At 57.1% G+C, this 23,785-nt stretch overlaps 2 protein-coding genes across 8 annotated transcripts in view; one reads left to right on the top strand and one right to left on the bottom strand.

The window, feature by feature from the left end:
• The window catches only part of FANCI (FA complementation group I), a 105,303-nt gene extending 98,144 nt beyond the window's left edge, over window positions 1–7,159 (top strand). For 4 of the 5 annotated variants that reach the window (XM_058736600.1, XM_058736603.1, XM_058736605.1 and 1 more), the window contains exons 33-38: window positions 696–749; window positions 831–890; window positions 3,768–3,842; window positions 5,224–5,319; window positions 5,591–5,713; window positions 6,529–7,159. In XM_058736600.1, the coding sequence (XP_058592583.1) occupies window positions 696–749; window positions 831–890; window positions 3,768–3,842; window positions 5,224–5,319; window positions 5,591–5,713; window positions 6,529–6,591 (471 nt within the window). In that variant the 3' untranslated portion in view covers window positions 6,592–7,159. The remainder of the gene's footprint in view (window positions 1–695; window positions 750–830; window positions 891–3,767; window positions 3,843–5,223; window positions 5,320–5,590; window positions 5,714–6,528) is intronic. The other variant, XM_058736602.1, reaches the window with a different exon arrangement.
• Window positions 6,439–23,756, bottom strand: POLG (DNA polymerase gamma, catalytic subunit). Of its 3 annotated transcripts, none has more exons than XM_058736606.1 (24): window positions 23,587–23,756; window positions 22,047–22,826; window positions 19,085–19,280; window positions 18,021–18,185; window positions 17,749–17,895; window positions 17,518–17,597; window positions 16,531–16,713; window positions 16,277–16,431; window positions 15,977–16,103; window positions 14,869–15,105; window positions 14,601–14,667; window positions 13,907–13,987; window positions 13,602–13,688; window positions 13,185–13,292; window positions 12,226–12,386; window positions 11,482–11,535; window positions 11,262–11,379; window positions 10,663–10,798; window positions 10,322–10,568; window positions 8,971–9,093; window positions 8,674–8,842; window positions 8,351–8,559; window positions 7,408–7,568; window positions 6,439–6,961 (listed from the first exon to the last, which is right to left on the bottom strand). In XM_058736606.1, exons 2-24 carry the CDS (start codon window positions 22,664–22,666, stop codon window positions 6,903–6,905), a joined length of 3,690 nt encoding a protein of 1,229 aa, XP_058592589.1. In that variant the 5' UTR covers window positions 22,667–22,826; window positions 23,587–23,756; the 3' UTR covers window positions 6,439–6,902. The 3 variants fall into 3 exon arrangements, with proteins under 3 accessions (XP_058592589.1, XP_058592591.1, XP_058592592.1); XM_058736608.1 differs by lacking the exon at window positions 23,587–23,756 and adding an exon at window positions 23,191–23,577; XM_058736609.1 differs by lacking the exon at window positions 14,601–14,667 and having other exon boundaries at window positions 13,907–14,027; window positions 23,587–23,755.
• Window positions 23,757–23,785: the final 29 nt, after the last annotated feature.

Genomic DNA, 23,785 nt, shown 5'->3' with positions numbered 1-23,785 from the left:
CTGTGCAGAGAATCCAAGCAGGCTCCGTGCTAACAGCACAGAGCCCGATGTGGGAGTCAAACCCACGAACCATGAGATCATGACCCGAGCTGGAGTCAGTCTGGTCCCTCAACCGACTGAGCCACCCAGCTGCCCCTTTATTGGCAGTTTAAAGAAAAATTTTTTTTAATGCTTGTATTCATTTTTGAAGGAGAGAGAGACAGAGTGTGAGTGAAGAAGGGGCAGAGAGAGAGGGAGACACAGAATCCGAAGTAGGCTTCAATTAAGACTCTGAGCTGTCAGCATGGAGCCCAACATGGGGCTCAAACTCACGAACGGTGAGATCATGACCTGAGCCAAAGTCAGACACTTAACCAACTGAGCCACCCAGGTACCTCTGTTGGCATTTTTTAAAGGAAAAACAGCAAAGTCATTGCTTTTTAGATGTAGGGACCATCAGCCTGAAGGATTTTTAAAGTAGTAAGCTGAGCAAGTCGGAAACAGAAACCCTTCATTGCCTGTTGTCTGGGGGGCTCAGGAGTCTTGAGGAGGGGACAAAGGAGAGCTTGTGTCTAGGCTTCTCTGTGAATAGGGTAGCTTGTTTTCTTTCCCATCTCGTCAGCAGTGAGCCCCACTCCCTTAGCCCACTGAGTCACCTGGAGGTGTCTGGGAACATTGCTAGAGGATGTAAACTAAATCTGGAAATTTTTGGTTAGTATCTCCAGGTGTGTCAGAGCTCCAGAGGAATTCCAAAAAATATGGAAAAGCTGGTGAGTTGCAAATTCCTTTCCTAGGAATGGGGAAGCATTTTATTCTTACAGTTACATTGGTTTTCTTCTCTTTTGCTTCAGGTAAAACTGTCCGGTTCTCATCTGACTCCCCTATGCTATTCTTTCATTTCTTACATTCAGGTAAGTGGTTCAGAGTCAGTACCAAAATAGATCTTCCAGTAAGAAAGGACTTCCTATGTCCCCGTGGGACCGCTTGATCATGTGAGCCAAGTGTATACGAAGTTTCTTCCCTACTTACCGTAAGCCAAAGGTGACTGCCCCTTTGGGATCAAGCCAAGGCTTGAGGTCTTCATTTATACCAAGAAAAAAAAGTCTTACTTAATTTGGAGAAAGTGATATGCTTGCATTTGGAGCAGGGAAGGAATATGCATGCTTGGGCTGTGACTTGGTTCATTTCTAGGTGATTCTAAATCTATGCCATCAGCCGTCCTTTAGTGTGTGAGTGAGCACATAAAGGGCTGAGATCAGTGCAGTGTATTTGGGAACAGCAGCCCTTTCAAGGAGGCAGAGGGCATATGGGCTGTTCCTGTCATTTGCTCAGACCCCTTTCTTTCTTCTCTTTCTAAATTAAAGTGATGGGCTCTTTCAAGATTTGGAGACATTTTAAATGTCATTTGGCAGCAGATACCATCAGGTTCTTGTAATACTTGAGTCACTGTTAACTGTTGGCTTACACCAGGGATTGGCCGGCTCTGCATCATTGGCCTCTCTTGAGCCGGATAATTCCTTGATGTGGGGCCTCTTGCATGCATTCTGGGACATTGAGCAGCATCCCTGGCCTCCACCTTCCAGATGCCAGTAGCAGCCTCCCAGTTGTGACAACCAAAAATGTCTCTAGAAATTGCCAAATGTCCCAAAGGGGCCCTGAAGACCCAGTGTCTTCGGAGGCCACTTGGTCACTAAAGTTCAAAGTATTGCAGGGCAGTTCCTGATCTTCAAGGAGTCCAGCAGATGTTCACTAACGGGTCAGTTCAAGCAATGAACTGTGACTGCTTTCATAGTGAAGCCCTACTTGTTTTCTCCCTCTGCATTGTGCACAGGCACATCTTGCATCGGTAACTGCTTCGTTATGGGTATTGGGGGTGCTTCCTCCCCTCCCCTTGTGAATCAGTGACCGAGCAGTCTGTCATCTGCATTTGGCCAGAAAAGTTCTGAATAGTGTGCCGATAGCTGAGGTTCTCTGCCCCCTTGCCTTTGTGCCAGGCTCGTGCTATGGGTCAGGTCTTCTGTCTGGCCACAGCTTATGACCTGCTCTCACCAAGCTGTTTCTTCTGGCCCTCTCCTGGGACCTCGCCTGCATGCTTGCTCAAAACTGTTCACATAGGTGCCAGAGAGGGAGGGAGGGAGGGAGAGAGAGAATCCCAAGCAGGCTCCATGCTCCCACAGGGCTCGATCCCACAAACCAGGAGATTATAACCTGAGCCAAAATCGGGAGCCAGTCACTTACCCACATTCGGGGCACCTGGGTGGCTCAGTTGGTTATGTTCTAATGAGACTTCATTTTCAGAAACAAGCCGTGGTCTGGTCTTGGCCTATGGGCTGTAGTTTGCCAATCCCTCCTCCAGAATCACACCTGATATTTGTTGTCATGTAAAGTATTGGAGGGTTTTGCATATGTTGCTGCCCCATTTCCCCCACCCACACAAAAACCGATTTATGTGTTCTCAGGGCGTTTTCCCCCTTCCCCATCTGTATTTGACTTAAAGCCTGACAAGTCAGCTGATCCACAGGCAGACATTTTTCTCTGTGAGATGTATTTAATGAGCAACCCTGGGCCAAAAGTGTACGGCTCCATTAATTCCACCTCTTCTCTAAAAAGCAGCATCGCATTTGCCACGTCTCTCAGAGAGCGGTTTATTCTCTCACATCCTCATCTCTTCCCCACAGCCTTGGATCGCAATGAGAAGAAAGCGGTGCAAACCAGTAATTCAAAACCCTCAAGCATGCTGCTCGGAACGTGTACCTTTAAATGGTGCCTCTTCTGGCTGTGATTTCAGCCCTTCCTAAATCAGCAGGAACGGGCAGTGGACAGGATCCCATCTTGGGTACCACCTCTAGAAAGACCCCTCGCTCCCCACTTGGTCACATGGGTTCGATCTATGGCTGTTTCCCTGCCACTTTCTTAAAAGGGCTTCGCTCTCTACCCTGCCTTCCAGGACCAAAAATAGACCTTTATACCAGCCCCTCTGGAATCCCTATCATTTCTTAATTTCCAGAACATGCCATGGGACTAAGACTCCAGCCTCTCACACATGGTTCTAGTGGTACAATTCTCCCCATTTTCAGCTTTGCGTTTTTAAACCTCTTACTTGTCCCATGAGGCCTGTGTGTTTCTTCCTAGAAGGCACACAACGCCCCTTCAGGTAAAGGTTCCCATGTTTTGTGTGCCTCACCTGTGACGTAGGTCTTGACCGTCTTCTGCCTCATCTTGTACTTTTTGGTTCCTTTTGCGATTATTTACAACACAGGAAAGTGTTCGTATGACCTCTGAACCCTTCTCAGGCACGTAACCACGTGGCACACGGACATGTCTGGTGTCTGCCTTGAAGTGGGAAGGCCGGAGGCCCTGGGAGCAACCTCTCCAGCTTCCTCTCCTTCATGGGAAACCCTTTGAGCCAACTGCCGAGTTGGGAAATCCCTATTCCTACTGCCATCGTTGACAGTCCCTGTTTTCAACCATCCTTTGTACCTCTCCAGTCCCTTGGTGGGTCTGGTACAAGAACAGTCGTTCCTGCCCTCACTTTCATGTGCTAGTTCTAAGAGGGAGATTGTAAACCTCCCAGCGATTAAAAAAAAAAAAAAAAAATCTGAGGATCGTAAAGCATCACAGAATGTTCCCCCTCTTCCAGCATCTGCTGTCAGTTATCTCCACCTGGACGTGGTCCCCTATAGAGTCCCCATATTCTGCTCTCCTCACCTTCTTCGAAAATGACCACTGGCCTGCTAGCTCCCATGAAGAATCTTCAGGAATGAGAGAATTTGTTTCTATTTCTTCAGAACAAGAGGAGTCAGAGCCTAAAATACACAGGAGAGAAGAAAAAGGGGAAAACCGCTGCTGTTGCCACAGCCATGGTAAGCAGCCCACACTACTGGCTGACGCAGCAGCACTTGTGAGCCTTGAGAAAGAAGCCAGTCACAGAAAGACCGCACATACTGGACGCTTCCGTTTATGTGACAGGCCCAGGATAGGCAGGTCTGAGAAGACAGAAAGCAGATTAGTGCTTGTCTGGGGTGGGGGGGTGGCTGCTGTGAAACAGGCATGGGATTTTTCTGGGGTGTGTGTGAAAATGTCTTAAGATCTATTGTGGTAACTGCACAACTCTCAGTATAAAAAACACTGAACCGTGTGACAAAAATGGGGAAGTTGAGAGAGGTGTGAACTAGAGCTCATTAATGCTGCTACCTAAATGTGTGGGTGCACGTGTGCTGCTCAGCTCACAGGATTTATATTCAGGTGGAACATCTTTTTCCTCCACCAAAAACTGCATACTTTATTCAGAAAGTGCCAGAAAATCTCAAGCTCGCCCTTTAAAAATGGAAATGGCTTTGGATTCCCATTGGAAAGGAATTGTTTTAGGAAGGGCTGATGTGTGTGGAAGATGCCCCCTAAAGGACATGCCAGTGTCAGTGAGGGGACAGGAGGAGGGTTCTCCCGGACACTGCTGGAACAGGTGCACAGTAGTGGCCTCTCAGGGGCCGTTTGGCAGTAAGTGCTGTATTTCAGGAGATCTCCACACTGTGCTTTACAGCAGTTCCACTTTTAGGATGTAGAAACTGTAAAGGCCTGTGTCCAGGACAGTCATAGTAGTGTCATTTGCAAAAGTGAGATACTGGAAAAACTAAGATGGAAGATATGCACTAAGTGGACTGGCTAAAAGGCTTATGGTCTATTTATACCGTAGGATACGACTTAGGCATGAGAAAATACAAATCTAAATGTTCACATATAGAAATGTTCAGACGTAGAGCTATCTCCAAGATAATGTGATAAAAAAGAAAAAACAATGTCCTCCCTTGTGGGCTTTATAAAAAAAAAAAGTACAGAACACATCGATGTGTGTACATTTGGGAGGACCCACAGATTACAAATCAGACTGGGAGAAATCTGATCCCAATGGTGAAAACTACAAAGGCACTGGTGGGCTCACTGTGTTAAGTCAGGGAAGCAACCAGATTTCTACAAATGGTCCTTCTTCCAGCCGGTCTGTAAAACAGGTACTGAGGAATTGTAAATGGAGAGATTTGCTGCTGTCTTTATCCGCGTCCAGGTCCTTCGAGGAGATTGAACTGGCAGAAATCTTAGATTACTGGAATATGAGGAATCCTGCATTTGACTGGAGGGCAGATCTAGCTTTCTCCTGCAAAGCCAAGAGCAGCTCTGCGGACTGTTTCAGAGGACAACTCTGAAAGCCCTTGAATCTGAAATTTAGGTCTCCTCTTCTTTGCCCTGTAGGCCCGAGTTCTTCGGGAAACCAAGCCAATCCCTAACCTCATCTTTGCCATCGAACAGTATGAAAAATTCCTCATCCACCTTTCCAAGAAGTCCAAGGTAAACATCCTCCATTATCTTCTAGTGTTTCCATTTACCCTGCCAGGGGGCCTGGCACACAGAAGCGGCACAGCGTGGGGAAACCACAGCCCTTTGCTCTGTGATCTGATGGCCTGAATGCAAACCTCACATTAGGGACTGATCGAAAAGCAGGTCAGGTGGGCATATGCTTGCTTCAAGTCGGCACCGAAGGGTTTGTTGGAGGCACAGCAGCAGCACCTCCGGGTGGCCCTGGCGGGACCCGTCATATAGGTAGGAAAACCTGTTGCAGGTGAACCTGATGCAGCACATGAAGCTCAGCACCTCACGAGACTTCAAGATCAAAGGAAACATCCTGGATATGGTTCTTCGGGAGGAGGAGGACGACGACGACGACGACGACGATGATGATGAGGTCAGTGCCTGCTCCTGACTGGAGCGCAGCAAGCCCGGCCACCCTTCCTACTGGCTGGGAGCAGCATGGCTGAGGGGAGGGGGCCAGAGAGAGGGGGCGGAGGGGGTCAGGCGAAGCCGAAACTTAAGGGCTGTCAGGAGAAGGGCTAGGAGTTTGGCACCATATGAAGTTACCCAGTTTTGTGCACATTTTGGGGTAGACCTTTCCAGAAAGGGGGTGGTGACACACGTTCTCACCATGGGGTCTCCTGTGACCTTTTGAACCATTGGAAAATGACTGCTTCCTCTCCCTGGGCCCTCGTCATGAGGGCCTCGCCGTGAGGAGTTCAGGTAAAGCGTCCTGCGGCCCACCCCCACGTCTCAGCCTCCTCTGGCCCGTTAGCTCTTCCAGTTGCAGTAGCACCCCCAAGCCCCGTGAGCTCCTACAAGTTTCATTGGCTCAGGTCCGTCTGACGTGGAAACTGACATAAGCCACCCTGATCTGTCGCTTCTCAAAAACTTTGAGCCTACGGTCTTCGGGCGGTCACATCCCAGGCTCTAACACACCTGGCCCTGTCTCCTGCCCTTTTACTGAGCCGGCGCAGGCGCCTCTGTCCTCGCCCGTGTCTATCCGCAGGAAAGGCATTAGCACGGGCCTGCTCCGCTACTTTAGAGGCCTCCCCGCTCTTCCCCCTCCCACTCCTAGGAGGTTGTTCTGTCTGTGGAGAAAGCACCACCACCACAGGCTTTGGTGAGAAGATAAAGGATTTTTGTTTTTATTTCCACTGCCTCTGAGCAGGCTTATCACATTAGAGCGTGACTTCTCTCCCCTTCTAGGGCACTGTGTCAGAGCACGAGGGACAGAACAAAGAACCCGCCAAGAAGAGAAGGAAAAAATAAATGAAATGCCTGAGTTAATGTGAACTTTGGGGCTCCTGCTTTCTTTGTACCCAGCAAGCAACAGTGCCCCGTTGTCCCACAGCCTGCACCAGTGTTAGCGTCTTGGTTCCGAACCCATTGAACTCAACTGCACCTTCAGGTAGAGGCCGTCGTGCCTGGCAGGTCCTGCTACTGAAGAAGGGCTGGCCCGAGGGAAACCCTTTTGCAAAAAGCACAGCTGAAAGCCTGAGTGTGGGAGCCCGCACCGCCCTGACGAAGCTCCACGGGAGCAAATACAGGGCCTCCGGGCAGAGCTACGGTCCAGGCGGGCTTCATTTCTCCAAGGAGCCTTTGGTGAGTTCAATTATCTGGTAAATATCCAGCGCTTCACCTGAAAGAGAGTGCAAGCTGGTTAGGATGCTTCCTCGAGAACTGTACCTCTGCGCCGGGAGCGGGGAGGCCGGAGGAGTGGGAGTGTCTGTTCTGTACTAAAGAAGTTGTTGCTTTAACTTGTTCAGATTATTCAAAGCACAGTTTTTTTTTCTCTTGAGAATGCACTTTGAGTTTATACAGTAAATCTTAAAACGCATTTTTGGTGTGGTTGGAGAGGGAATAACAGTACATAGCAAATATCTTGAGGTCTGGTTTCTTTCTTTGTGTACGTGAACAGCTCTCTAGAAACCTGTTCCTCTGCGATTTGAACAGCATGTTCACCTCGGGCCTGCGGCATACGATTAACTGGAGCGGCCGCCGGCAGCCTTGAGCTTCCCGCTGTCCGAGACGGCTTTCGAGTCCACCTTGTGTTCTACGCACAACAAACAAATGTGTGGAGCTCACCCTGGGGAATCCCGTATCTCCTTTCCATCCCAGTTGGGTTGGAAGGGGTTTTACAATCCATGGTCACTTCCTTCCTGAGGCACTGGTCAATATCCACTGTACTGAAAAAGGCGACTGACTGGGGCAGGTCATCCAGGCCCAGCTTATGGGCAAACATGCACCTGAAAAAGACCCCACCTCCTCTCAGGCGTGTCCAGCACAGCCCTCCACCCAGCAGCCGGACCCCTCCCGCCGACACCAAAATGAAATCAGGGACCCAAACACGTCTTTTCTCCCCCCACGGTTTGGTCCGCTTTATTGACGTACAAAATTTGACTTACTGGGCCAAACGATATTCAAAACCTATGAGGACCCTTAGCTGTAAGAGGGCAGGGGAGACCGTGTTAATGTGCAGAGTACTTCTTATTTGCCCATTAGGACAGATCTGGGTCCCAAACTGGTTCCGAGTGGCAGACTAACACGGAACTATAGTTACCATTTAAGCCACGTAAACTAGGAATCTTACTATAAAAATACTTTCTAAGTCACATTTAACAACGTTTTCTGTTGGTAGTCCAAATAACAAACTTTTGGCACTTAAGGAAACATTTACGGATGAAAGAAAACCCTCTCGTCCGAACGGAGAAAAGCTATCTGGCGTTTGATCTGCAAAACCCAGGTGTGTGCCTAGGGGAGGACAAGAGGACAGCCACTCTTCAGAACACCTCCCAGATCTCTCTCACTACCTCCCTGATCTGGTCTGGGTACATACATTCTTTTCAAACCCAAGAAATCTTTCTTAAAAGTTGAGACCGGTCTTTTCAAGACCGTCTTTTTCAACTAGACCTAAAACCTGAAACCAGCACTTCTGGGGCGGTGAAAACGCACAGAGCATGCCCGAGCCTGGTCCACAGCCCCGCACAGGAGCACGTGGCCGGCCAGAGAGGCCCCGGGCCCCGTGTACCTGGTCAGGAGGTTGGTGATCTGCAGGGCCAGGGCCGCGCGGTAGCGGTCCTCTTCTCGCACCAGGTAGCGGACCTCGTCGTGGATGCTGATGCAGAAGCGCCCATCGATGGCAAATTCTTCAAAAAGCCACTTCATGGCCACGAGCATGAGGTGCAAATAGTCCACAGCAGAGCTCTGCACCACCCAGTTCACACGACTGGTCATAAACTGGGGGAAGGAAGGCATGGGTCAGAGGGGTGGTGCCGCACACCAGCTCGCTCTGGGGAGGAGCCCTGCCCTCCCGTGACCCCTCTGCTCGGGCTCCAAGGACAGTGAGATTACCTCCCCCTGGACGGCCGAGGGCTCCAGGGCTCGGCTGATACGGCAGCCCAGCACAGGGGTACATGGGGTGTCAGACGTGGCGATGCTCTCCAGCTTGTTGAACATTTCTGACTCTGTGCCCCCCATCCACGCTCGTTCGGCGACCACCTCCCACTTCTTCCAGTGTGACCTGGGGACCGGGGCGAAAAGGGGAAGCTTTGCCTTTCAGCCTCTCAGAACTGAAAACGAGGCATCGCAGCTCTCCTGGGGCCAGCCCGGACCCCTCCCCGCCGTCCTTGGTACACAGAGGGCTCTCACTTTCTTGAAGCTTCTCTCTGGATCTTGCGCAGATCCTGCAGGGAAACCCAGCCATCTTCAGTCCTGTCCACGGGGAGGTCCAACTCCCTCACCAGCCACTCCCCCTCATCCGAAAGCCGGTACCTAGGGGCAGCGTCATCATTACCGTTCCTGTGGGATCGCCTCCTGTGTGCCAAGCCCGGGGCCAGGAGTGTCCCCAGATCCCCATGGGCTCTGCTTCAGGGAGAAACCAGCCGAGAGCCAGCAAGGGAGTCGCCGGGCAAAGGTGAAGCCCAGACAGGAGCCCGGGCTATTGTGGGCTGTGCCACGGTAGCCCAGTAAGGGACAGATTCCGCCACGAAGACAGATGCCACAGATGCCACAGACGCGGTCAGGAACCACCGAATGACCAACAGCTGCCATGTTTTAGTTCCGGAGGCAGCAAAGGCCAGCAGCCTGGCCAGAGGGGCAGTAGCAAATGGGAAGCTCCTTGAAGGGAAAAGGGCATCCAGAGAAAATGACCACAGCCAGGCCGGTTGATGACCTCCATTCCCGTCACCCGACTCCTGGCTTCGCAGCCTGTGACAACACCAGGCCTGTCCCCTCATGGCTCCGGAGCCTTGTCACTCACCACCTCAAAGCAGCACCAAGGCTCCCCCTCCCGCGCTCACGGCCCAGACTCTTGTGTGACGCCTTCAAATTCTCTGACAGCCCGACCTGTCTCACTGCTCTTGCGCCCCCCGTGCAAGCCGCACACCCCCCCTACTCTGCATGGTACCCCGCCCCCCCGTCTGCACGTGTATAGTCTCCGCCACACCATCACCTGCCTACCCTTCGGTCGCACGAGGTGGCCGGCTACTTGGACACGGTCGCTGCAGAGCGTACCTACGGAAGCTGGCCGTGCACCTCTCCTCCAACACTTGCTTCGGGAACCCTCCTAGGAGCCCACTACAACCCTGAGCACACAAAAGGCGCCGCCAGAGGAAACGAGCTGGAGCCTGGGGAGGCTTCCTCCTGTTGCACAGTCAAGGGAGTCCGGTGTTGCACGGCTCCTTCCTGTCAACTCCTGCTGTCCCACCCAGGGCCTGCCCAGTTCCCCCTGGGTGTTCTGCATGACCACGGCTGTCGACGTGCCGCCACTCGGTGGCAACGCAACAAAAGGACAGCCTTCGCTCTATGAGGAAGACTGTGTAAGGTTATTAAAGCAGCAAATGGCACAACCTAAGGACAAACCGTCCTGGGGCAAGGTCAGAGGTCTGAACGGAAAGGGGCCAAGAGAAGGCTCAGGTGATGGGAAACGGGAGGAGAGCAGTAAAGGGGAGCAGGGCAGGCCTGAGGCCCCGGGGGTAACAGACAGGGGAGGGACCCTCACCTGCGAAGGCCCTTGGTGACGGCGTACATCTGCTGGGCCTTCTCGGCTGCCTCCTGACGTGTGAGCCGGTGGTTGAACTGCATGAGCAGGCGCTCGGCGAAGGGCTGTCCCGCCCCGTAGATGCGGCCATAGTTGAAGATCTTGGCGTGCTCACGGCTGATGCCCACCGTCGAGGCGGTCTTACTGTGTAGGTCGGTGCCCCTGCTCTTCCTGCCCTGCAGTGTCATCCAGCCGAAGGCCGTGCAGCCTGCGGGGAGGGGCAGAGCGGGTAGAGGCGGGCGTGAGAAGGGCGGCTCGGAGACCTTTTGCCAGCGAACGGCCCAGCCCCGCTTCCGGCTCACCGTGCATGCCCGCGAAGTGGGCGTCTCCAAGCACAGCCGCGATCCACAGCTCCTGCGAGTCCACGTCGGCACCCACGAGGACGTAGCCGGGTGGGGCCTGTACCATGGCCTTCAACTCGCTGCCTACTCGGTCAGGCTGCAGAACAGTGAGGTCAGACCCTCACCAGCTACCCTGGTGAGACACCTCCCACCCGCTCCCCGGAGCCAGACTTGAGGGAGGATGCTGGGCCTCTCCCGAGGGGGCAGTTTTAGAAAACGCCACACAACTGCCCCAAACTCCACAGTTCCGGGGAGGGCCAGCTGGCAGCAGTGAGGGCGACAGGTAAAGACGCCCACCCTCCACGCCTGACCTGACCCTGGCCCCACCTAAACACCACCGCGGCCGTACAGATCACGCACACGTCAACATCTGGCTACGAGGCGGTACCCAGATCACGTCTGCTGAAGGAACAGACGAGCCGTGGAGCTAGATTTGAACTTGAGTCCCGCCTGCCCCAGATCTTCGGTTCCTTCTCCTCCTCACCGAAGGCCCTCCACACCCCAGTTTCTAGAGACACAGGAGAGGAAGCGCAACGTCCAGAGGCGCAGAGGGCACGTACCCGGGCGTTGCTGGCAGTGAGCCACGTGGGCTCCACAGCCCGGCGGGTGATGGTGCCGGCGGTCACCACCTGAGGCAAGATGGCGCCGTAGCGGCCTTCCTCATCATAGCGGGGGTGCCTGGCAGGGTGGGGGAGGACACAAGTCTCGGCAGTTTGCCAGGGTCCTCGGGCCCATCCCCACTCAGTTCTGCGATCCCCACAACCACCCGGCAGGCCATACCTGGTCACGGCACGGGGCAGAGCTGACCTGGGCAGCCACACCACCATCTGGGAGCTGCGGGGACAGATGGACTGAGGCTTAGGACGTCCGTGAGGAGAATCCACCCCCAGGCTCAGCTTTGGAGGCTACTGTGCCCCCTCCTTGCTCAGCCTCCCCCTCTTCACACAGACTGCATTCAGGACAGGCCCAAGAACCTACCATTCAGGAGCGTAAGCCACCTGAGACCTGGCCAGGCCACTACGTCAGTCCCGCCACGAGTGCCTTGGCCATGCCTGGGACGGACCTCAGCAGCCAGGGAAGTGCCCTTGTCGCAGCAGCATGCTGCTGGAGCCCCCCCACCCCCCACCCCCCCTTGCCGAGCCAGCCTTGAGGGGGAGTCCACTGCCATTCTCAGCCTCAGGACCCAGCTCCCAGTCCCGGATGCAGCTCTCAGGCCACCAACCCTCCACGGTCCTCAGCCACACCCAGGGCTCCAGCAGCTACACCATCAAGGCCCTACGGCACCACTCTTTCAACGTAAGCACGGAAACTGAAGCTAGGGAGGCAAGAGACTTGCCTGCGTTCCCACGGGACCAGAACCAGTAGCCGGGCCTTGAGACCACAGCCCGGCTGTCCCTCCAGTGCAGCACAGACAGGGTCAGGGCCCCTGGGTCAGGGGTGCAGGGTGGGGGGAAAGGGGCCAGGGCTGCCGCGGCGTGGCCAGGAGTAGAGACCACATGTCTCTGCCCTCCGACAGTGGCCCACCTGATTCGTTTATGGGCATTCCTCCAGAAAGAAATCATTTTGTTGATTTCCAAGGCACGGGGCCCACTGGCGCCTCCTGGGCCGGCCTGTAGCGTGCCGTCCTCCATCTTGGGCAAGAAGTCCTTGGCAAAGGGACTGCCCACATTGAAGCTGCTGCCATCCTGGAAAGGGCAAAGGAAGCAGGGGCTGGAAGCTGGTGGCAGACCCCTGGCCAGAGAGCCCATCAATGCCCTGTGCACCTCAGCTCCGCCCAACACTGAGCCCAGAACCTCGTGCAGAGCAGCCTGGGGCAAACCCCTGATTGCAACACACCCGCTCCCTTCACGACACAGCCATCCCCCCTTGTCTGTGTGTGGGGGGCGGGGGGAGAGGTGCGTTCCAAGATCCCCAGATGCCTGAAACCAGACAACACTGACCCATACATGCTTTTTTCCTTATGTATCTACGATAAAACTTAACTACACGCAGGGAGATTAACAATACCTAATAGAACAGAACAGAGCAATGACCTGTAATAAACGTGAAGTGAGTGAACGTGGCTTCCCCCTCTCAAGACATCTCACGTACTGCATTCACCCTCCTTGTGCTGATGTGAGATGAAGGGAGGGGAGTGACGCAGGCACTGGGACCAGCGTTAGGCTGCTAGTGACCTTCTGATGACACGTCAGAAGGAAGATCATCTGCTTCCGGACCACAGTTGACCCGGGCAACAAACCATCAGTCAACAGAAGCCATCATGCAACAGATGTGGTGGCGGACACCCAACAGGCCCTATGTCATTCCGTCCCACCGCCACGCCCCTCGGAAAACACACTGAGAGACGGTGAGCCGTCTGGGATCACGCTCTGCCCCATCAGGCGTGTCGTTCCTGCAGAGGGCGGTTCCGGGCCCGAGTCACCCTGGGGGCCCGTGGGCCCCGAGCACAGCGAGGGCAGCACAGCCGTGAACCGGACACACACCTTGTGAGGCAGCTTGAAGAACCAGCAGCCGGGAACATCCACGTCATTGTAAGGTCCGTTGCCATGGTGATAGGCCGGCTGGCTGGCTCTGGGGCCACCAGCAGCAGTCTGTGGGGGCCACACACCTAGATGAGGCCCTGCTCCAGCACCTGCATTCAGCGAGGGCCACGGGGTAGGGCGTGGGAAAAGGGCCTGAAGAGGCGAACAGGAAGCTGGGAGATGGCAGGATGGCCCCAAGGATCAGGCTTCCTCCTAGGCCTCCGACAAACGCTGGGCAACCCAAGGGCAAGGCAGCTTCTCCCCAACCCCCCGGAGACCTCGGGAACTCTCTGGCAGGGGAGAGCGACTTGGGCACAAGAGCAGGGCCCGGCCACCCAGCACCCACCCAGAGAAGCCCAGAGCAGAAGCCCCGCTCACCGGAGCCGGGGGCTGATCGGGGACTGCTGCTCCACAGCGCTCCTCCCTAGCCTCCGCCTCCGCCTCCAGGCAGCCCAGCTCTTCCACCTGGATGGGCCCAGGTGCCCAGAAGTGAAGCAGGGGGCCAGGCTGGCCCAGCTCCACCGGCCCCTCCCCAAGACATTCACACAGCCCAAGCCAGCCTGGGGTGAGTGACCCAGTGCCCCCAGTGTCGTCCCCCACCTCCCCCACACCGCCCCCAACAAGGCTGTGGGTCGCTGGGAGGGAGCAGAGACTCCAGAGCCCAGGTTCGGGGCCGCCCTCACCGTCTGCCACACGGCGCTGTCGTCGGCGAGCAGGAACTCCTCCGCCAGGCCTGCCTCCTGGGGCTCCGGCTGCTGCTTCCCCTGTTCAAGACAGTGCTTCCTGTACAGGGACTCGATGGCTCTGGGCAGAGAACAGCAGCAGCAGCCTCTGATTACTGGGGCCCGCTCGGGGCCGGGCAGCTCGCTGGGGGCCTTCCACAACTCCCTGTCAGTCCTCAGAACCGGCCCTGAGGCAGAGCCGGACGGCGCTTTCCCTGGTTCTTCGGGAGTGGCAAATCACAAGGGACACGGCCCACCGGTGGCAGGCTAGGGTGCCAGGGCTGGTCTGACCCAGATCTAAGCTCCTCCCGAGCACACGGCCACTGCCTCCCCTGGAAAAGCTCTGCTCCCCTGGAGCAGAGGGAGGTCAAGCCCGGCCGCCCCTGCTGGACCCCAGCCCCTTTTGTCCCGAAGACCCCACGGACGACTCAGGCTGGCCTGCAGAGCCAGGACTCTCAACCTGGGCCACGTCAAGTGCCATGGCTTGTCCCCAACACCTGTCAAAAGCTCAGGGTTTAGGGCCTTAGACAAGTCAGCCGGCTTTCCTAGGCCTTTATTCTGCCAACTCTAAGATGGGGAGAACCACGGTGTCTCACGTGAGGGGAGCACCGCAACAAAAGGTTTACGAACACAGAACATCGCTAGCGCTCAGTACCTTACACTCAAGCCTGTCTGCCCTGCTGCTTCTGATGGCCCCTGCTCTGACGTTCCTGTGAAGGCAGCTGGGGTCCGGCAAGACCCAAGGGCAGGGCGTTAAACCTCCACAGGGCGCCAAGGCCCGGGTGGAAAGGGCAGCCACGGAAAAAAGAACCCAGACTCTCAGACCCCAGCTCTTCCCACTAGCCCGAGCTGGGCTTGCGTTGTTCAGCAGGGGGAAAAGGTCCTTAGGCTCCGCCCCTTCCTGCCCTGAGCCTAAGCCTCACCTGTAGGGGCAGGCCACCCCAGCTGATGCCAGGGCAGCTTCCGCCGGTGCCTTAGCCAAGTTGTCCCGCCGCCCGGGCACCAGGTACCCCCAGCCATGCCGCTCCGAGAAGTGCAGAGGAAAGCCATCCCAGGTCATCGCCATGAGTTTGGGAGTGACCCGCATCTGCAGGCTGAGGAGGCTAGGGCCCGGGGTCCATGCAGGGTCATCTAACCGGGGGCAGAGCTTCCGGTACCACCTACGTCCCGCCAGAAGAGAGCAGTGTCACAGTGGTGGGGGGAGGACAGCATGGGACTGCAACCCGGGTTCCTTCTCCCGTGACCTGACCCACCCATCCTCTAAAGCCCCCTGGGCTTTCTGATGACTTCAGTCTGTAGTCACCAGATGAGCCAGGGCCCCATGAAGTCCCCTAGAATAATTCAAAAATCTGAAAAGAAAGATCCTATGTCAGGCCCACAAGCAGGGCCCAGGACTGGGCTCCCTCCCAAGCTCCATTTCGTACAGGGTGACAGGCCAGAGGAGACAGCACATCCATCCCCACCGCTGCTCTAGAGACCCGCCAGGGCCTCCCAAGCTCCGCCTCTCACGCACAGTTCAGCCAGCACAAGGCAGTGAGGCACCCCGCCCAAGACGACACACCCCAGGTCACGCAGGTGCCGAGTCAGTACCCCGCTGTTCGCCCTGGCCGCCCATTTTCTCATCTCTGCCAGTCGATGAGGCTCAGATAAAAAATCACCTCCTCAAGGAAGCCTTGATTTCCCCAGAGAGAATTAGGTACTGCCTCAATCCTGCTCACTCCTCCTCCTCATCGTGGTTATGAAGACCGGCTGCACTGGCCGGTCGTCACACCTGGCTCCTCCTAGAAGGAGCTCCTGGAAAGGAGCCGTGTTCCTATCTGTGCAGTGGCTGCCGTGGGCCCGGCACACGGCAGGTGTTCAGTGTACTCGTACCGAGTGAGACCAGGGAGCCGGGGGTCAGAGGGAGCAGACGCCAGGAGGACTGGAAGACAGCAGAACGGATGGCAGCCAGGCAGGAAGGGCCCACACGCACACCACCTCTGTGCTGGGGCCCAGAACAGGGGAGGCCTAACGGGAGGGGACAGGACTCACCCAGGGTGTCCAGGAAGGTGCTGGGGGCGCTTGGGCAGGATCTCTGCGGTCCCCTTCAGATGCTCCAAGCAGGCGCGGGCCGTGACATCTTGCTGAGCCGCCTCCTCCTCACTAGGGGGGCCGGGGTCTGCACGGGGTGGGCAGGACGATCAGGCCCGGCGGGGGGAAGAGCCTCTCAAGAAGACCTGCCCGGCCGACTCCTCCCCAGAAGGCTGAAGCTGCCCCTTCCGATGGCCCCCTGGGGCCCAGGACCTCCCCAGGGACCACCTCTGCCCCCACCTCCCGCCGGTGCTTCCCCACCTTCCTGGTCCTTGGGATCCCCAGGAGCCCCAGCCCCCTCGGTGGGCAACTGGCTGGCTGCAACTGGCTCCTTCCTCTTCACCTGCTTCACCTTCTTCTGTTTAAACTCCTGCAGGCCCCACTCCAGGTCCCAGAGCCAAGGGTCTTCTTTGTACCTGCAGAGCCAGGCCACCAGGGCAGGGGATGGCCAAGCTAAGGCAGGCCTCTGGCCGGCCCACGCCCCCCTAGATCCTGCCCTCCCAAGGCCTGGCTACCTGTCTCCTGAGAGCAGCTGGCAGGCGTCGTCGGCCAGGTCCATCAGTGACTTCTTCATCTCCCGCTGGAGCTCCTCGTAGGTGCTCTGTGCCTCGGCCAGGTACCGCTCCCAGTTCTGGTTGACAGGCAGGTAGGAGACACCCATCTCCAGCATGCCGGCCAGGGTCACTGGGTGGGGACACCTGCGGGGCAAAGGCCAGGGTGGTCATCAATGACCACAACAAAGCGGGCTTGGGCCCCAATACCTGAGCCAGTCCGGAAAGCCGCAGCCCAGCCACCCACGTGGCACAGCTCTTAAGCGAGACCAGGCTCTCGACTCCAGCTTGACTATGTCATAGCCGTGACACAGTGGGCAAGTCGCTTCACCTCTCTGAGCCTCAGTTCCTATATCCATAAGCTGGATAGATCTAGGGGTAACCCCATCCTCGGGGATAACACGGGAATTACAGATCCAAACGTGAAAATGGCTGCCACCCCCTGAATAACAGCTAAGTGCCAGGCGCTGTGCTCACAACTGGGGTAGTCCGGTACTATCTGTGTGCGCTTCACAGACGGACACACTGAGGCTCAGAGAAACCTAGTGACTTGCCCAAGGGCAAACGAGTTAGGACAGTCAAGATTTGAGCCAGGCTAGGTGACACTTGTGACTGGCCACACCGTAAGAGTGACTCGCTAGCAAACATGACCATGATGAATGTGAAGGATTCAGATGGCCGGCTCAGGATCTGGGTACGGAGAGGGCACTGAATTACCCAGGACCAGGCACGTGAAACCCGGGCACAGCCCTCAGCCCTCCCCTCCAGGCCTCTGTAGGAACCCAGAGCCCAGGACCCAGGTGGCCACCAATACAGTGAGTAGCTCCATTCTCACAACCCGGAAAGGCCAAGGTCCACAGCCTGACAAAGACCCAGCACCACCTGAAGACAGAGGACCCAGGTACCGGGAACCTGCTGACCCCCAGGGTTCTCACCGGGGCCCCCCCTCACCTCTCCAAGAAGAGTGGTAGCTGCTGCTGGAAAATCTCGTAGGTGGCCCACACGTCCTGGGCACAGTACTGCATCAGGTCCTGGCACAGGCGACAGGAAGGCGCTGGGTGGGCAGCCATCCCACTACCATGGCCAGGTCTCAGGGTCAGGTCTGGCAGCTATACTCCCCGGGATCGGGTCGGCTAGGGTCTGCCACACCCACCTCCCCAGAGCCCCGCTCCAGCGCCGTACCTGGAAGTTCTCACGGACGTCCTTCATGCTACCCTTGACAAACAGCTCTCGAGGCTCCTTCTCTAAGGGAGGCCCCCCCACATAGAGGCTGTGCACGTCTGCCAGGTTATTGACGCTGCTGATGTCCAGCCAGTCCCAGGCTGAGATCTAGGGGGCCCGGAGCAAGGGATACAGCACATCAGCCTGGCCTCAGGACAGGCAGGCAGGCAGGCAGGCAGGCTGCTGAGACGGTCCCAAGTGCCCCGCTCTGGCCTCCGGCAGCAAGCTCTCACCACTGGGCCGCTGGCTTTGTTTTGGGACTTCTGGCCTCGCTGCGTGGGGTGCCGGGCCTTGCGCTTGCCCTGTTTGGCTGCCATCCACAGACTGCGCTGGAAGCCGCTGAGCCCCGAGATGGCCATGTGCATGCTCATGGTGTCCAGAAAGCGCATGCGGGAACCCTGAGGAGGAGAGGGGCTGCGGCTGGGGCCACTCCAGCCCTGCTTCGGTGCCGTCAACCCACCAGCCCCACCCCGGCCTCCTCCGGTCACACGGCCTTCCAACGCTGAAGACCAGCTCACGCGTGCTCGTGCTTCTCCCCCCGACTGTGACGGGCCTGCCCTCCCAAATCTGAGCCACCGCTGCAGGTGTGGGCCTGGCTCAGTCCCAACACTCAAGTCCTCCCCGGCCTCCAGCAACAGCTCTGAGGGCCGCCTTGGGAACAGAGTGTCCAAAACGAGGCCTTCCGAGCTCCCAGGCTCAGTCCCTGGCCCAGCCCTGCTACTCACAAGGCTGTGTGAGCCTCGGCTATACGCCAAGGCTGCCCTCGCCTGCCCTTTCTCCTGGGGTGGTTGTGAGGAGGCGATGAAAGGACACCTCTTATAAAATTCAGGATGCCACAAGCACCCACCGGGCATGGTTCTGAGTGTCTGACGTGCGCACTGTTCAAACCTCCCCAGGGATGCTACAAGGCAGCTTCTGCCAGTTTCCTTTTTTGACAGATAACGAAACCGAGGCTCTAAGGAGCCTCCATCTAATCTCTCTTTTCACAGATAAGGAAACTGAGGATGTTAAGGCGCTCACACTGCTGGTCCCTGGCTGAGGCAGGATGTGAGCCCAGGCTGTGTGGCCAAAGACCCACACGAAGCTCTAAAACGCCACACAGAGACAAGAGATGTTAGTACTCTGTGACGACTCAGGTCCCGTACCAGGCGAGTCCTGGGCACAAGGACCAGGGGCAAGGCTGGTCAACAGGAGGCCCTGAGCTGCTACAAGAAGAGCAACGTCTTCCCTAGCCACTGAGATCAGAGGTCTGGGGCCACCCCACGCCAGAACCTCCAGCTGGCCCCAGGAACCTTACCTGGATCAGGTACTGCTCCCTGATATGGGAGCGATCAAAGCAAACGTTGTGCCCCACCACCAACTGCTCCTGCCAGTCCCGCTGGGTGGGGCCGCCGGCGGTGGCAGGGACCTCCAGAGGAATGAGGTCAGCCGGCGACAGCTGGCTGGTCCAAGAGTAACGCTCTTCCACCAGCCGCTGGCTGCACCAGGAATACCTGAGGGAGGTGAGAGGCAGACGGGTTCGGCACAGAGCCATTCAACTCCCGCCCCACAACACCCACCGCGCACCTACCGCCACACGCCAGGTCCTGCACTAGCGGCTGGGACACCAGGAAGACCAAGGGGTGCTCCTGACCCTCACAGAGCTGGAGGTCAGGTGGGCGTGTGGGAGGGAGGTTATAAAACCTTTACTTTTCACTTCCACGGATAAAAATGGAACTAAGTGCCACAGTACTGGGTGTCCAACACAGGCATCCAGCCCGGGCCATCAAGGCGCTTGCTAGGTCCAATGTTCACAAAGTCTGTGCTGTTTATGAACGCTGTCAACCCCTCAGGTCTTTAAGCGCAAGACAGCAGGTGTTCAAAATGCTAGCGAAGGAGAGAGACAATTACAACAGAATCCAAAGTGGAAAAATGTTTTTTTAGTTGCAAGTGGCAAAAAAAGAAAACAAACAAAAAACCAAAAGCAAATGCTGCACATGTACAGGATGAATCGCCTAATGGCTGGACAGATTCTGAAGGACAGACCGAATCCCACATCTTGTGGGCGGCGCTGTGCAACGGAAGGACCGTGTGCTCGTGTGCAGGGGCGGGGCCGGGAGGGACTGAGGACCCCAATTCGGGCGGGGGGGGGGGGGGCACGAAGGGGGTGGGGGAAGGCTGGAGTGCGCTCAAGATCCGCGGGGCTAAGCGTGCGGAAATGGCCACTGAAGAAAAGCCTGCTGTGAACGACAGATCATGCCGACAGATCAGAGCCAGTCAGCATCAAAGTGGTGACCAGGCCGCGTGTGGCCAGCACAGGTGCAAAGGAGCTTCCTACAACCCTCTGCAGGGGTTGGGGCGGGGGGCGGGGGCCATCTGCCTCAACAGTTTCAACAAACATGAAACTGTTTCTTAAGAGGAGGGGGCTACTGGCAGAAACAGATTCCTAGTTTTCAACCTGCTGAAATCTAACTCACACTCCAACTGCTGCTGATACGCTGGGGCGCAGGCTGAAACCTCCTCCCCGCTTTCAAAGCCCTTGAAAACACCCCTGAAGAAAAGGCTAGAAGATGTCAAATATTCGAGGCTATGGGGAGGACAGGAACTCTAGTAGCAATAAAAAGTCATGCTGGTGCCAAGATCCGGGTCTGCGGCAGTGCACGAGAGCGGTCTTACTATAAATTTATGATTAAAAAAAGAAAGAAAGCAAGCCAAAATGCAAACAACTTTGGAAAATTTAAGATGAGTCAGATCAATGCCATTAATACTCTACGCTTCTCCTATGAATCTCAGAGAAATGCTGACACCCGTGTGATGCCCCTCTCGGCTCATGACCACGGTCCTTACCGGCGACCCTGGGAAGCTGCCCTATGGGATGTCTAAGCCACCCACCGATCCCACCTCCCCCCCCCCCCCCAAAGTTTCCGGCTGTTCTGGAACTTGGTGTTACACAGCTATGGGGCGGGGACATGCCCAAGTTCGAAGTGGACTGCTGTGAGGGCCCCCACCTGGTAACCCTGCTCCCCACCAGAGCCAGGCTCCCAGGAGGCAGGTCCCCAGATGCGCCCAGGCCTCAGCAGTGCCCCTGGCACCTCTGGCAGCAACGGGATGAAGATGAGAGGTGGACGGGAAGGGCAGGGAGAGGAAGGAGGAGGAAGAGAGAAGGGGACTTCGGGTAAAATGGCCAAAAAGGACCAAGAGATCAAAAGACAAGTCTTTCTTGCCACTGGTTTCCTAATTCTCCTCCTGCCACCATCGCCTGCTTTACCTTCTGAAACGATGGGCGCATTCCCTCTACCTTGGCCGAGTTACACAGTGAGCACTGAGAGGCTCATCTTCGCTGGAACTAAATCAATGCGGAATCTAGTTTCGCTCTTTGCAGCCATTAATGCCTACCTTATCTATTTAGCCATGTTTTCACCATTTTCAACTGCATATTTAACATTTCGCAGCTTTCTTTACAAAGATGTAGCTTCCAATAGGAATAAAGAAACTGCTAACTTTTTTGCTGGCCATGCCTGAAAGCTTTAAGGTTGTAAATAGTATTTTAATCCTGGAATGAAGAATAAAAAAGGGGAGAAACAGGACTGCCATCATTGTTTGAAAAAGAAACGTGGGTAGCACTTAGAAAGTTATTTCAAAAGAAGAGAGATTTGGATATACCTTTTGGGGACCAAAATGCCTGCTTGGGAGGCTGGGGGAAGGAAGCAATGTTTCTCAACTGGGGATGGTGGGGGGCGGGGGGTTGCTGCCTCGGGGTGGAGTACATTTGTGACCTGCCAGGATACTCGCTCTGGTATTTAAGAGAGCGGCTGGGGACGCCAAATGTCTTATACCTCCTGGGACAGTCCCACAAAAGGGAGAGTTCTCCTGCCCACAATAACCAATAGCGTCCGCAGACAGAAATGCTGTTTAAACATTTTGGACTAACTTCTCAGGAAGCTATTAGGGGAGGGGGGGAAGGCACCAAATCATGGTAACCACAAGTGCTCTCCCCGTCGGTCCCAAGTACAACGGGTCTACTGAAATTCTCCACATGGCCCCTATCACCACCTGACATCTGCCTGGGAGGCTGTTTCCTGCCTGTATCTTCCCGCCAAAATGGAAGCTCTGTGAAAGCTAGGGTCAAGCCTCTTTGAGTTCACCAAGGAATCCGCAGTCCCTAGAAGAGCACCCGCCTGGCACACAGTGGGAGTTCAATAAACGTTCACTGAGCCAAACTATTAAGCTGGGCCCCCCACGTGAGCTGAAGTCCCCACCCGAGCCCAGCCCCTACTTACCAGGCCGAGGGGGATATGGCCACCGCCAGCGTGGGGCAGGTTCCCTCTGCCAAGCAGACCTCCACGTCGAACACCAGGGCCCGCTCCTCGGGGATGGCCACGGGTACGGCCTCCCCCGCGGGGCCGTACCGGGTCCAGCCCTCCGCCCAGGCCCAGCTCGGGGGCCGGGGGGGCAGCCGGGCCCGCAATAACGAGTTGGCCGCCTCCAGGTAGGGCAGGCTCTGCTTCTGGGCCAGGAGGCGGAAGTGCTGGTCCAGGCTGCCCCCGTAGAGGGGCGGCAGGCGCAGCTCCACGTCCGGCAAGGGCGTGGCCGGCTGCCCCCAGAGCCCGTGCCTCTGCAGGTGCTCGACGCTGCGGCGCACCGCGGCCTCGCCGGGCTTCTCCGCGCCGCGCCCGAAGATTTGCTCGTGAAGCCCTCTCGAGAGCATCTGGATGTGCAACGGGTTGTGCCGCTGCTGCCCGCCCTCCGAGGATGGCACTTGCTGCGGCCGCGGCGGCGGCGGCCCGTCGCTGGGGACGGGGGCGGGGCCGGAGCCGGAGCCCCAGCGCCCGGGAGCTGGAACTGGCCCTGGCCCGACGGTGGTGGCGCCGGCCACCTTCTTCCAGAGCAGGCGGCTCATGGTTGGTGCAGGGAGCCCCCCGCTGGGAGTCAGGACACCGGGCTTTGGGCTCCAGCTTGGCTGCTTTTACTGGCCGAAAGACGTGGAGAGAGACACGTCCTGTCTCTGCGTTCCAGTCAGTGAAATGGGTCTGACCATGCCTGCCTTCCACCCACAAATCCTGAAGGAGACAGACGACACAAAGTGTTATTTTGGACCCCAGGCATTTCGTGTTAGGTGACGAGCCGTCGCTCCCTGGGCACTTCCTGCGTCCGGGGCAGCGTGCCAGGAGCTTTTAGGGACAGTTTCTCAGTGAGGCCCCAGACAACCACGGGAATCATCAATACCCCTCCTGAGGAAACTGAGCTTCCAGCGGGTTCATCAGTGAACTTGGGGGAGGTGAAGGCAGTGGCTACGAGTGACGGTCCTAGAGGAGGACGCGGCGGGTTTGAATCCCGGCTCTGGCCGTTAGGAGATGCGTGACCTTGGGCAAGCTCCCTAAGGCCCCAATCTCCTACTCTGTAAAATGGGGTTGAGGATTCTACCTGTCACACGGGACCGCTGTTTGGGTGACACAGGGCGAACAAGTCGCGAGGCGCGGCCGTCGGCAAACGGTGGCTGCCATTACCGCGACTGCCGCGGCCCGAGGGCCTAGCGCTGCCAGGTGCCAGGCCCCGGATTCGAACCCTCAGGGCGGGCAGCCGTCCCCCGGAGCCCCCACCCACGCCCGGGCCGTGGCCCAGCCGGCCGAGGGCGCCCCGCAGGGGGCGGCGGCCCCCGCGCGCCTGGCCGGCCGGCCGTGCCAGTGCCCAGCGGCGGCGCCGCGGTGCGCCCTGGGACGAGCCTCCGCCCAGCTCGGGGCCTCGCTCCCTGCCTGGAGAGGGAGGGGCTGCGCCGCCGCTCAGCGACCCGGCCTCCCCCGGGCCGAACCCGCCGGAAACCTCTGTCCGTCCGGTGCTTCCCGGGCCGCGGCTCCCGACCCCAGGCCGACCGAGCGGCGTCTCCCTCCGCGCGGCCTACGCAGCCTCGGGGTGGCGTGTGGCCTCCATCCGACCGGTCCGCCTCGCTGGCAGCCGCAACTTCCCGTCTGCGCCCCGCTCCGTCCCGCGGCTACCCGAGAGGCAGGCGGGAGACTCCCGG

This window comes from Neofelis nebulosa, chromosome 7 (genome assembly GCF_028018385.1).
Source record: "Neofelis nebulosa isolate mNeoNeb1 chromosome 7, mNeoNeb1.pri, whole genome shotgun sequence".
NCBI classification, from domain to species: Eukaryota; Metazoa; Chordata; class Mammalia; order Carnivora; family Felidae; genus Neofelis; species Neofelis nebulosa.
This window is presented reverse-complemented; position numbering and strand designations above follow the sequence as displayed.

Excerpts from the sequence above, each read along its gene's own strand:
- POLG (XM_058736606.1), bottom strand. The coding sequence starts at position 22,666 with ATGAGCCGCCTGCTCTGGAAGAAGGTGGCCGGCGCCACCACCGTCGGG. Across the intron at positions 16,432-16,530 it reads CAGCTGCTCTCAGGAGACAG|GTACAAAGAAGACCCTTGGC; the intron begins GTAGCCAGGCCT and ends CTGGCTCTGCAG. Across the intron at positions 7,569-8,350 it reads ATCACCAACCTCCTGACCAG|GTGCATGTTTGCCCATAAGC; the intron begins GTACACGGGGCC and ends GGTCTTTTTCAG.